At 34.8% G+C, this 14,946-nt stretch overlaps 1 protein-coding gene across 3 annotated transcripts in view; it reads left to right on the forward strand.

The window, feature by feature from the left end:
* The first annotated feature begins 628 nt into the window (after nucleotides 1-628).
* Nucleotides 629-14,946, forward strand: part of LOC149060726 (uncharacterized) — a 29,112-nt gene continuing 14,794 nt past the window's right edge. For 2 of the 3 annotated variants that reach the window (XR_016189450.1, XM_089216145.1), the window contains exon 1: nucleotides 629-1,511. Coding sequence is in view for 1 of the 3 variants with exons in the window: in XM_089216145.1 (XP_089072271.1) it covers nucleotides 1,065-1,511 (447 nt within the window). In the remaining 2 variants the exon portion in view is untranslated. Of the gene's footprint in view, nucleotides 1,512-2,309; nucleotides 2,615-14,946 lie in introns of those variants that run through there. The other variant, XR_016189451.1, reaches the window with a different exon arrangement.

The following is a 14,946-nucleotide window of genomic DNA, read 5'->3' on the forward strand; positions in this document are numbered from 1 at the left end:
ATTATGGTTGTTTATTATGCGCTTTCACGATTCGTGTGTTTATATTAAACTAAACTCATTATTACTAACTATGCATTGCGCGTGGGTTGGCTTCACGTCTAATTTCCTAAACGTAGTTACAAGAAACGTTAACAGAAACGCATTAATCGCATTAAAGTTCGTTATAATAATTATTATTATCGTGTCTTAATTAGGAAACTAATACTTCCACAGTTCTACGTGTAAAACAATCGTCACAAACTCACAATCTTTATAAGTAAATACGATGTAATAATTTTATAATAAGTCTCAACATCATGAACAATAATATTTTGATCCGTATAAACAGTAGAAACCGTTTATGACTTCGGTTGTAATGACATATTGGGTGTAATGGCCTTATAGATTAAATGTCCCGGCAAAACTCATATTATATTGAATGTACTAATAATTTGTATCGGTTATTATGACGTCTATATAATGACAATACGGATGTTATGAGGGTTATTTTTGGTTATATTGGAAAAATATTTTATCTCTAATGACTTTACTTTATCGAAGGTAATATTACAATACCCCTCATACTGATAATTTCATCGTTGCTTAGTCGTCACTTCATCAGTTTTATTTTATCGTCAGTGGTCAGTGTACGCCCGACGCGATGTACGGGTAATCGTCGTGCGGTTAAATGTGTTTTGTGTTCGTGTGTTAAATTGTATTGTGAAATTGTAAAATGAGGAAACGAAAGCAATTCACCATCGAAGAAAAGGCAAATGTCATTTTTCGTTTAAAAAAAGGTCAAAAAAATTCCGACATAGCTAATGAATTAGGCGTAGGTAAAACATCAAAAGTGACTGTCTACCGGTAACAAATGAATCTAACTCCAAAGCTTGGATGACTGCAGAATTATGGTCTAAAATTGTATTAAATTGGGATTTAGAGTTAGGAAGAAAAAAAGAAAAAATTTTAATCTTAGTTGACAACTGTCCAGCACATTGCTCTGTAGCATTATGCAATATTAAACTTGTATTTTTACCCATTAATTGTACGTCTGTTCTTCAACCAATGGATCAAGGCGTAATAAAATGTATGAAACTTATTTTCGTAAAAGTTTGGTGTTAAATATGATCAATAATATTGAAGACAAAATTGAAGCGAATATCAGTGTATTAGATGGTATATTAATGATTTTTAAAGCTTGGGAAAAAGTATCAGAGATTACAGTTCGAAATTGTTTTCGTCACGCTGGTTTCAATAATGCAATAGTGCAATACCACAACAAATTTGTCCAAGGAGAACAAGAAGAAGACACAAGTTTCCCAAACATAAATGAATATGTTAACTTTGATAATGATGTGCTAACTTCAGAACCATTAAGTGATCAAGAACTTATTTCTTCATTGATTAACCAACCAGAAGAACCTGAGGAAGACGATAATAGTGAAGAAGCTGATACTCCCAATGGAGATTTATCTATTAATGCAGTGTTCAATGCAGCAAAAATGTTAGCAAATTATATGGCTCTGAATAACGTAAGTCCAAAGATAAATTTTTAAGAACTAGAAAAAAAAATAGAGGGTGATTTTTATACTAACAAAGTTCAATCTAAATTAACAATTTCTTTAAGTAATAATTAAACTAATTAATTTAAATATGTATGTACAAAATTATATGTTTTTATCTTTACTTTTTTCTATATTGTACATTGCATAAATACATAAACAATAATAATATGTATTGAAGTTACAATTTTTTTTTCGTCATTTTGGTTATAATGACAACCGGTTATTATGACCTATTTTCTTTGGTCCCTTGAACGTCATTATAAACGGTTTCTTTATTATTATTGTATCGTATATATTATGTACGTCATGTGGATAATGTTATAAGACAGTTTTCATAAATTGTAACGTCATAATAATACCATTATATCATTGATGAATGGTCGGTTTTTCGGCAGGTGGGATGAAGTGAGATATTGTATATTTGTGTGCAAAATGCCATATTCAAACGTAACAATTTAAGAGGATCACTTAATAATATTGTTAAACCTTAGCGTTAGAATAATGCTCTATATAATAATATAAAATAAAATATTATATAGTGTTTAAACAATGTTGGATATCTGTAGAAATATCCAATAACGTATTTTGGCCGCCGTATCGTTATCGACAATAATTATAAAATTGTCGTCGGTCATTACGGTCGACTCCACGTCGAGAATATTCCATACCCCCCGCCCCGCCTGTTCAATCTTTATCGCCGTCTGCCGTCTCACCGCGAACCCGTCACCGTCTCGTCAAGTCGTCAGTGCGTTTCCGTCTGTTCGTCGCAACTTCTGCAACAAGCCAACAACATCCCCAGCATTTTTGGTACGTCTGGGTGTTGCGCGACAGACGCCTTCCACGTGATCGGTTATTTACTGTGCCGAGTTAGTCATCGGCCGTGGCGGTTTCGAGTGTTTTTAGAGAATCCACGCATTAATCCTCCATCAACCGCACGCTGAAGCGACCAATTTTGTTCCGTGGTTTACGCGCACGTGTTTAGCACTGTTCTGCGGCCGCTGGCGGTCGCCATTGTGTCACGCGGAGTGTTTGGTAATGATAACAGCGGGTACCGAGGAGACTTCCGACCGGTGATTATACCACTATCTTCTTATCGATTATCATTTATCAGTATTGACATGGTTGTCTATCATATTTTTGATGATGTGAATTAATGTCATGATATATTAATTTGTACTTATACTATTAATTGTATGTGTATCTATGTATATTATTTAGTGGGCGCCCATCTATTCTATAATAGAAATATAAAAATATTGTAGTTTTCTTTATGAATAGTAAGGCGGTGCTTCTGGCTCGTCATTATAACGTATTGCTTGTAGTTATTCATTGACACCTAGTTTTTAAGTTAAGCATAAGGTGCCTACTTTCCTGTGAGTCTTGCGTTGCGGTGCTTAGTGCATTCATAGTTATTTAGTCGGAGCGTGGGGCAATAAAACTTGCTGAAATATTGTTAGGTGTAGCCGAGTCGGCCGACGACCTCTGGGTCGGCAGTAAGGATTCGTGCGACAAACAGCGTTTTATATCCTTAGAAAAAGACCGTTTGGATCGCGGGGTAAACATTTTATCGTCATCGTTCACTAAATATATGACGTATATAGTAATAATGTATTTTTTTGTCGTGTATAATATGTCGTATCATCGATACAATATTTCGATGGCCGATATTAAAAATATTTTATCGCCCGTGTTTGCATTGTAGTATAATAATAATAATAATAATAATAATATTACATATTATAATATACATTAATATACCGTGACAATCGACGTCGTCGCGAAAGCGTTGTCATATAATAAACTATCGTAAACATTTTTTTTTTCAAGTCCTTTTGATTTTTTCCCTTCCGTTTAGTATATTAATATGTTTTTTTTCGTGTTGTGTTTTGCTTCCTTTGTGTGCGTGGATATTTAGCGAACACATTCTATTGTATGCCGGCATCCCCCATTTATACTTGTATTTAGTTGTGTATTATATACCTTTATTATGTTATTATGATATTATCTTGTTTGGTCGTGAGTGTGATATACAGGTACAAGTATGTCGTGTGTGGTGTGTATACGTATAAGTTATTTATACGTATTTAGGTTACATGATTTATTGAAATGGATTTCGTTTACCGCCCGTGTGTCGTGTGTGTATGATATGCGAGAAAAGGGTGACGGGGCAAAAAAGTTGTCCCGGAGTAGTCTTCTCGGCGACGTTTAATATAAAACATCGGTCCACGTGTCGCGTTTACCATGTGCAGTATGTCATATATAAATTTTAAAATATACACCTGTCACCTATATATATATATATGGATATAATATATATAAACGGATCGTTTCCGACTATGGTGAATATTTCGATTGAAACGCGAGTCTATATAGCTTATAACATTATATAGGTGATGGCATCATATAGATGGCACTTACTGGCATATAGAACGCGGTCTTGTCGCGGCGGTCTGCGATACAGTTGTAATTGAATACAACATTTGACCTTGGCCGCCACGATATCACAGCCCTTCGCGACAAACCACGTCCTGTGTTCCCGGGCCTTAAACATCGCGTAAATTAAAAATAGAATACAATTATAATAAAATATATGTGACGTTATCGTATTGCCAACCGAAGTAAATGTTGATCCAGAAGAGGTGCTAAATCGATTTGCAAAACAGTCGAGGAGAATGATGTTACTTTGAAAAATTCTGGTTTGTTGTAAATTTAATTTAAAAAATGTTGTTAAATACAGTATAAATACAAATAAAAATTATGTATTTAGAATAATGAGGTTAATTTATTCTTGTATTCTTGGTACCTTAATCAATGACATGATTATATTAAATTAAAATTCATAAAATGATGGTGTAGTTTTATATTATAATACCCCCCACAAAAATGAATCCTGGATAATGGCCATGGGTGATGGTATATGTATTATTAAATTTTCGTTGTAAATCGACAATGGTATCGCGGCCGCGTTTCTTCGTTTGTTTATTTATTTTTTTTTACTCAAATGTTAACTGCTAATAAGAATGTTAAATGTCATTACTTATATTATTATTCAAGTCTGCAGTCTGCTCTTATCTTGCGGGATCGGCCTTTGCCACATTTATCTGCTACAGCAGTGATGATTGACTTTCGTATTGCAGAAGCGTCTGCAACTTTTCATAACACAAAATATAATATCAAATCAATGTTATCAATCGTAGACGGGCTAGCGGATGTTTGGGCGGGCAGTATGGAAGGGAAGGCCGAAGGGGTGTGCTGATAACACCATGATGAACGCACCACATTACCGGATGTTGATTTTGAAGCGCTGCAGTTGTACAAGTTTTGCGTACTTACATATAACATTATGTATTATACAATGTTATTATTTTAACAATTTATTTTATATGCATATAATATCACATACAGTCTGACCGGACCGTTTAGATGATGGCTCGACTGTTTTGAGTATATTATTCAGTATTTATTATGTCATGCACGAGTCTAATTCCAGCGCTGTTGATTATTGTTTTCTATGAATATCACGAACGAATTGGTTAGGTTAGCGAACAAGTGATTATCACGAAAATATATTTCGTACATAATAATAATATGTAGAATATAATTTTTTGCGTTTGGACGTCTTCAAACGTTTCAACCTGACCTCCTAGCTTCGTTTGTCTGTTCAACTTTCCTACAAAAAATCATAAAATAATATGTATGAAAAATTAAGATGATTATTATTACATTTAAACACTGGCCCATAATAGAATCAAACCTCATCGTGCAGTACAGTGCCAACGGAATTCATGTCGATTCTAATTGTCGTAAGTGACCATTGGAGCACATCACATAATTGTTAGGTCTTTTTATTTCTAGACAATCCAGCAGGTTGGAAACGAAAAATGTTATAATTTTATTTGATAAGTCTTTAATAAAAGATTATGTTTTCAGTAAAACACTCAAAAATGTTGTTTTAAGATAAACATACAAATTAAAAAGGCACGAAACACCAATTATTTTTTCCAAATCTAACTCAATGAAAAGGTCTGCGGATGTAATAAATTTTTAAAACTAATACCCGCGACAACTGGAAGCAGTTAAACTAACCCCATGCAGAGAGCAAAAAACAATCTGGGATATGTGTGCGTTTTTGTGGCAGTATTATAAGAATATTTCTAGTGGATAATTTTGTATAATAAATAATAACCGTTCTTATAAAATACAAAAAATAATAAATTGCGTTATGATGCGTAATATTGAGCTGGTCAGGAGTGAGCGATAAGAAACACAATAAAACATTATGATTATGAGTATATTTCATGTTTAGGGCCAGTGCCAATAATAAAATATTTTATTATTTTACGCTTATAAATTATTATGTTTGGCAACCAATTATTGGTATCGCGGGATTAATCCCCATAATAAAACGGGACTTCATGGTCGATGGGAAATTCTAAGAATTGAGCGACTATACCTAAACGGCTTACACACACTATATAGCGTTATACGTTTACTCACTTCTCCCACACACCTACCGGGCGATCAGATAACATCTATATTCCATAATAATAATAATATAATGAATTGCCTATAGACTGCCCCTTACAAAAGGCTCTGAGGCCAACTAAGGCCATACGATATTTTCAAAACAACATGCGCACCGTATAAATATATGAAACGGTTGAAATGTTAATGACTGTTCGAACAATGTGTGTAAACTGCGAAGTAACTCGAATATAATTTATATTATGTATTATGTATAATGTATACGATCAGAGATGACGAGATATAATCTGGTGGAGACGTTTATTATTTTTATAACCGACGCGACAAAGGTTTAAAAAATAAGACATAAAAACTGTAAAGTTATTAACGTTTAAGTATACATTATTATTATAACCCTCGGCCCGCAACAATGTTATCTACTCGGCAGATATTATATTTTATAAGTACCTGATGTATACGGTCTACCTAGGCCACTATATCATAATTCTAGACCATAATTACGCGCATAAAAATGTGAGTGAATCCTTTTCTCGTCTGAAATGTAGGTTAGGTGTTATTACATTATAATATCATTAAAGTCTATTTTTATTCATAAACAAAACTTTTTTTTTTAAATATTGATTGATGTTTTCTTTTTTCGAGACATCGCAATATTACCTATACTGTTACCAGCAACGTGATTTGGCCAATAGTCATAAATAGAATATTTATGTGGTGTTCATATAGAATAATAGATTCAATTCAATATAGAGTAAAGAATAAACTGTGTTTACGTTACTTTTTTTACTTAATTATTATTAGTCTGTGCCTTTTGCGGACGCGAAGAATGGCGACTGACGTATATCCACGTCTGCGAGTACTTTAATATAGACATAATATTATATTATTACTTCGGACACGGATACAATGTCGACCGTCGGATTTTTTTTTCCAAATAATCAATCAAACAATAATAATCAAACCACACCGCCTCTCTTGGGTATTTATATAATATATCCTGTTTCCTGTATATATACATATATGTATATAGGTACGTAAAAGTATTTGCTTATAAATAAAACGAGTAATCTATTTTATTTTTTTTCACTCGTGTCGCGGGTTAACCTTAAGGCAATAGCATAATAGTACAATGATAATAATAAAAAAACTATCGGATTTAATTTTCAAAAGTTTAACGCGTGGGACAAAAAAACGACGGATCGCTATATATATATATAAGTAGAATAGAGGCGAAAAAACTGTTCCAAAACAAATGAACGAAAAAATTTTTTTTTTTAAACGATCGCGCAGACAATTCGTTTCGGTGTACGGTTTTTAATATTCCCTTCGGGAGACGACGGCGGCGCGAAAGGAGGAAGAGGATAATAATATTATTATTATATATACAATACATAATCGAAAACGCGATGGGAGTGAAAAAAAAAAATGTATAATAATTGACCGGGACGAGGCGACCGAGTTTTTTATTCCGACGGACCCGCATCAGAGAAACCGCGGGACGGGGAGGGAACGACAGCGGTGCACGGACGGAGGGACGGAGGACGGCGAGAGAGAACGCGTCGCGCTGCTGCCGGTCGGTCTGTTCGCTGCGCGCCGTAGGTACCACCGCGGCGGCTGCGGCAGCTGTCCCGCGGACGCGCGCGCGGTCGGAGGGCGGTTCGGGGCAGCTGATCCGGCCAAAAACGTCGGCGGCATTACGACGTGTGTGCGTATGTATATGCGTGCGTGCCCGTTTGCGCCCGCGCGTATGTGTGTACGGTGTGCGGTCCACGACAGTGGCAAAAGGGCGTGCGCGGTCGAGGGGGGAAACGGACGTGTGATACGTGTAATTTACGTGCGTCGTTATCCTCTATACCACACACATATATATATATATATATATATATATACACGTCCGTTCGTATATATAATATATTATACGAGTGTGTGCATGCGTGTGTAGTGTATATCAACGCGTTTTCCCCGCACTACTTTCCCTGCCGACCATCACAGTCGCTGACGACGACGGCTACGGTTTTTTTTTCTCTCTACTGCCGCACACACCACACCACGTTTCAAACACACTCATATATAGTATAGTACACACACACACACACATGCACACATACACATAACACTGACTGGCGTCCCCGTCGGCGCGTCGGTGCTGCGTGTGTGTGCGTTGATGCCTGGTAGGATGAGCGGCGGCGGCGGCGGCGGGGGGGGGGGTGCTACGCGCTAGTGCGACGGAGACCGACCGATATAGATAGAGGCGCGCACGTACGTCGTCGGCGGTTGAAGTGAACTACGACGACGACTATTACTGCCGCATACAGTATACCTATATGTACACGGAATATAGTGCGGTGACGACGACGACGACGCGCGTGAGAGATAGACCGAGGGATGACGACGGCGGTACGTGAGGCGGTAGTGTGGCGGAAGGGGGGGCGAGCGAGAGAGATGAAAAGATAAAAACCAATTCCGGCGGAACGCGGCGTTGGCGTGAAAGGTGTGTGTGTGGCGTGGGGGGGGGCGAGGGGATGGTCGACGGCAGTGTGGTGCTGCTCGCACCGCGTGACATTTAATTGCGCGTCGCGCTCGGCCCGCGGCGACGACGACGGCGGCGGTGGGTAAAATCCATCCAGCCGTCGGCGGGACACATGTCGATAAAACGTCGTCCACCTCCGCCACCGCCGCCGTCATCGTCGTCGTCGTCGTCGTCGTCGTTGCCGTTACCGCTGCCACCGCCGCTGCTACTGCCGCGTGGGCAACGCCCACTGGGCCCAAATGGCTTTGGGTCGTAAAACGCATTGTGCGCGATTTTTTCCCTCGTTTTTTCGTTTCTCTAGGTTTTTTTTTTTTTATACTCTTCGAGTTTCCCCTCTTTGTGTGTGCCGCGACGTGTGTGTTGGCGGCGGTGGCCGGAGCGGCGTGGCGGTGATGGGTTTCGATGGGGCGGGGTTGACGCGATGACGGTGCGGTGTGATGATGGTGGCGACCGAAGATAATAACGCGGCGGCGAGAGGGCCCCGCGAGGATTTTAGTCGCCTCAGCTGAAAATCCTCATCGGCGCTCGGGTTTTTGGCTTCTTTTCCTTCGGGTTTTTTTCCCTTCCGTTTCTTCTCGCGGGACCACCGACCGACTGCAGCAGCGAGCGCGACCGAAAATGTAACGATTTGACCGGAAATCGATTTCAATCTTTCTTCCTCTTCCTGCTCTACGCGTACTCGGCGGAAATTCGGATCTTCGGGAAAAATAAACCATAATAATATCATGATACATCGATTCGTCGGTCTATCCGGCCGCCAGTGTCCGTCGGCGGAACTATCTGGAATTTGACAATGACGCATAACTCATACCCCCCATCACATGTGTAAGTGTAATAACTTACCAGATAGATGACTGTCCGTGTTGAACAACGCGAATAATTATTATGATGTCTAAAGCGCCATTTGTTACTCGGCCGATATTTGCAAATATTCTTATGGTTTTTACACTGTTCCAATCACAAATAAATAGGTATTTCAACGAAAGTGTATACTAAATCCCAACATTACAGATATTTAAACAAAAATAATTAATTTAAGCGTTAAAGTCACAATTCTATTAGTAACGTCTGTATTATACTTTTTACTTACTTGTTCGCATATCATCAGTATATGAGCTTTATTCTGCAAGTGCACGGGTAGCCTGCAAGAATTAGTAAAAAAAGTGGTTTTTATTACATAATATATTATATCTGTGCCTACGCCGCATATATCTACATTTCTGCAAGTCCTGTCGAATGCGAATACGCGATGTATGACGATAATAGGAATATGTTACGATTTCGGATTTTTGTCAGTCACAATTCGTGGTTTCCTAATTTCATACGATAATAATATTATAATATATAATACATGCGTATAATGTACGTTACATATAACATCGACATATTGTAACGTTTTCGTTTATAAAGTTTTCGCATCCATTCGCTATGCAAACAGTTGGACGAAAAAATGACGGGAAAAACTGCTCGGCTGCTGCAAGATGAAATAACGTGTCGCGTTAAAAATTTATTGTAATCTCTACTGTTTTCATTGCTCACGAAATAAAATAAATACAAAATAATAATATATTTTCAGACTTAATCGATTCACGTTATAATATAGACGAGGGATAATATATCCTCCTAAATTCGGTGTAATAGTATAATTGTATAAGTCAAAAGACGACAATCTGTGAAAACCGCGACGGCCATGAATGCGTTTCGAAAACGTCATCATTTTCGCGGCGGCTGTCGTTGGACGATTCCAGTGTTCCACCTCGCCGTTTAGATTTCTAACGACGGCTAGACGATAATATTATCGTTGATGTTATTATTAGTAGCTATATATGACCATCGATCATCAACATTAAACAGTATAGGTAATATAAACCTAACTGAAAATAATAATTTTCCGAGAGTTTCCATGATGTTTGACCTTCCAGTTCATAATATTATTATCATCACGATTGCGTTATTTTGCAGATTCAAAAATTCGATGTAATTTAAAAAAAAAAAAAGAACTCAACAGTTTCTAATAATAATCACAATTTGCAGCATTGTAATATTTTGTTCACGCAACGATTTCGTCTCGGTTCGTTCTGTGAGAACAAAAACAACATAACGTAATTATACGGCGACGGGCATATATATGTGTGTGTGTGTGTGCGTGTGTTTACACGTATATGCACAAACAGACGTGTCTTATTTTTAATGAAATTTAGCAGAAAGATGCGACCGCGCGTCGCCGTTACTGGAAGTAATCGACGCGGATCGTTTTTCGATCTTATGGTATCCGATTGCAATTTTTCCCCTTTCCCGTGACTGCAGACAAAAACCGTATTGGCTTGAGTTGTATTTTAATGAAGACGGACGGACGAGCTAATCAATATTGTCTGCAAGTGCGTAAATAATACTTGCAAAAAAAAAAAAAAAACAAGAATACATCGACAGGAGAAACGTAGTGGTGTCATACTCATATTCCTGCGCAGGCCGAAAAGTGTGAATAAAACATACTTAATAATGTATAATACAGATAACTGGTAAGTATAAAATAATAAAACATACAAACTCGCGTTTTCAAACTACAGTAGCGGTGGTTTTTTTTTTTTAGTTACGGTTATTGTTTATCATTACCTACCTATATTGTATAGGTATAATATTATTTATTATTTTCATTACGTTACCGCGCGTCTGTCGGAAATGCGCATTAAATTGATTTTTATTTAAGACTTTAATATGAAAGACGTATAATAATATTAATATTGCAGGCGAGACGTTTATTGTAATTATTATTAAATGATAGATACAAAGTATGTATACCTATTATAGCACCTATACCCAACTATACTAACGGAGAGTGATGTATTGCCAACAATATTCGTGTGGGTTCACGCCTTTATCATGCAGGTGGGTGTCAATGCATGTAAAAACCTTATTGTGTAAAAAAATTTGTCATTTGCCTCAATATAATTGTTTTTTCCATCCCTTATATATCTATTATAAATAATGAGATATAATAAGTATTCTCAAATTTTTTTAAATAACCTTTCGACGATATTTTCTATATAGTACCTATAGTTACTTTTGAAAACAGAAACCATGAAAACTATACTGTAAAAGCAAATGAGCCACATATTCATGACGATTTTTATTTCTGAAAACTTAAATTCAGAAAAGTTATAAAATTTAATATAGAAATTTAATAAATCTATTATTAATTTAATACATTTGTTTATTCGATATATTTTTAAACTAAGTTTTCATATGGATTTCCAAAAATTATTCAACCTCGTTCACTATATGATACCAACAATTTTGAAATTATCACAAGTATCAACTAACCAATAATTTGATAAGTGATAACTGATAAGCTTGTATACTAGAGTATTCATATATATTTTCATTTCATATATTTCAAACAAAATATAATAATATAATATAATTATGAATTATGAATTTATTTACAACCTATACAATACATCAATACATAAGTATAATCAGTAAGTAGGATAACTAAGACAACGATGAGGATTTATAATAGGTTAATAGGAAGGCTATATATTAAACGTATGAACTTATAAAAGTGAGAAATAAAATCATTTTATACGATTGGTCAAATAAAACATTGGTCGTTAATAAGATATAGAAATATCATTGGTTTTTTTTTTTTTTTTTATCATGATCAACTATATAGATATTATATAATGTCTATTGTCTTTGTCTATTAAAGCACTCTATAGGTAGTTTATTACAGTAATTCACTCATGGGAAAACCGCGCCTGCCCCATCGTGACCATATATCGTGTATGTGGTAATGGTTATCACTTTACATATTTTTTATTAAAGTGATCAAACTATATTTTTTCCATCTATACATATATTTATTAAAAATATAAAATTCATTACTAGCCAAAATGATTAAAAACTTTTAACATTATTGACAATTATGTATTACTTGTATTAGCATATCAATTATTATAGCTTCGTGCTGTAAATACAGCTTGTTGTCTGTAAATAATATATTTTTATGAAGCAAAAATCCGAAATTGATTTCAAAGTTTAAAGATAATTATTTGTTTTGCAATAGAATTTAAAGTTAAACACAATATAATATTTTACCTATTTTTTGATTATTCTATAATAATGACTTAAAATCTATTTATCCATAACATATCGTATTACAAACACATTATCATATACTGTTTTCATTCGACTTTTTCATGTTAATAATAAAAAAATTATGTATACTTGAATTTCTGAAATTATTTTAGTTTTATACAATTGTGTCTGATCCAGGTAATTAGTTGGTGAACGACGATAATAATGATGTATATATATATTATATATATAGTATTTAAACATTTATGTATTAATTTTAGATTCTGATCGATGAATGTGTTGATTTTAAAATTCCGTGTTTTTGTTTTTATTTCTTAGTTATATAATTCAATTATTCTTGTTTTATTATATAATTCAAAATGTCTGAACTTCTTTAATAATCGATAAAAACTATAAAAAAAAAAACTATTACTAGAATACAGGAATATTTACACCATAACAATTTTTAACATAATCAATTTAGTAATTTTGTTGTAATCCAAACACGAATAACCGTAGATACTTGAAATTCTCACAAAATATTTTTATTTTGTATTAACATTTCATAGATTGGTATAATTTAATTTTCAGTATCGAGTTATTTATAGACATTAACATTTTGTATAAGTATTGATGATGAAAAGTCCGTTTAATATTCTTTATAAAACTTTCATATACCAACTTAAAAATCTCTTAAATATATGGACATACCTAATATTTTATATAGACGTCTCAAATTTAAATTTCGGTGAATTTTGAAAGATTTAAAAAAAAAAAACATTTTATTATGGATTTGAAACTTTTCGCTCTTATATACAGCAGATAAGTATATAAGATGATAATATATTAAATTAAAAAGGTATACAAAATAAAAATATTAAAAAGCGTTTAAATTTAATTTAAACAACCTGTTAATATTGTAAATAGTTTACACCATGAACCACCCTTTATTCATACGTTCTACGCCGCAAGTCGGTAATTAAGTTAAATATTAATAATAATAATAATTAATGTCAGAATAAAATATATGAAGTAAATAAATAAATAAATGTTTTGGCTTTTTCTTTGGAAAATATTGTTTAATCTATACTTAATACACTCGTAATAAATGACTAGTAGTAATGTATAAATATGTATATCATTAAATATCCTTAGAAAAGATGCGATTCAATGTTTCTTCTCTGCATAGTCATTTTTCGAAGCACCTATGCACCTATGTTTTATTATTAATTTTTTTACCAATTTTATTCAGACTTTACTCAATACCGAACTACAATCAATTGTTACTATATACTGACTTCTCTGTTGTTTGGTTTTGAAGTTTAAGGTTCTTGTAAATAATACCGAAATTTGTAAGTTATACATGTACAAAATGCTATTCATTTGTATAAAGAAATGGGTTTGGTACTTGGTCGATATATATCAGGAAGTAAACAAGGCGTGGCAAAAAAAAAAAATTACCAGCGTTACTTAAATAATTATTTCATTTAAAATTGAGTCCGAAATCTGATGTAGTGTATGTGCACTTCAAGTGTCGTAAATATTATTCCTACGTGAATTCAGCGTAATAGGTACGTTCTGTTCGCACTTTTACACTGTTCGCCTTACGGCCGTCCGGTTTATTGCGATTTTTAAAAACCGTAATTATTCGACTCTCGCAATAAATCGTGTTGGTACCTACCGACGTTGTGTTGTTGTACCGTTGTCGACGTGCCTGTTAATCGACACCGAAGACATTTTCGACTTTAGGACGTCAGCATGTGTCGTGACACGTCTTATACTGTGAACTTGGCTCTCGCAAAAACGTTTTTATTATATCGACGGTCTTAAATGCGTGACGTATATACATCAATATATATATACGACGAGATTGTGCCTGAGCACTCGCAATTGTGCAAAATTCTGCCCTATTCAATAGTCCCTGTCGACGTGGAGTGCTACCTATGTGTTATGTTCACTGTCACTTCGAACTCTTTGTCTCGTAGTATTACCTATATTATCGTTTGTCACCCGCTTGTCGGGTTAACTTCAACTCGAAATTCTTCCATAGGTACCTTACAATGATGTGCTCAGCTTTTTGAAAGGGGGGATATTCATTTTTGTGTTGTCACATACCCGTGAGGGCTTCGCCCCCAAACCCCCTTCCACTGAAATTATATTTTAATTTACATTATCCTCCTGAACAACTTAGATAAAACATTTTAATCTTCAACTTTAAACTTCACATTTTTTAATTTAGGTTTTCAAATTGAAACATTATAATAGAAAAAATGTTTTTCGTTTGTATAAATACATTATACACGTCATACA

The sequence above is a fragment of the Diuraphis noxia genome, unplaced genomic scaffold (genome assembly GCF_037042655.1).
Source record: "Diuraphis noxia isolate RWA-SAM2 unplaced genomic scaffold, SU_Dnox_SAM2 contig0001, whole genome shotgun sequence".
Taxonomy (NCBI): Eukaryota; Metazoa; Arthropoda; class Insecta; order Hemiptera; family Aphididae; genus Diuraphis; species Diuraphis noxia.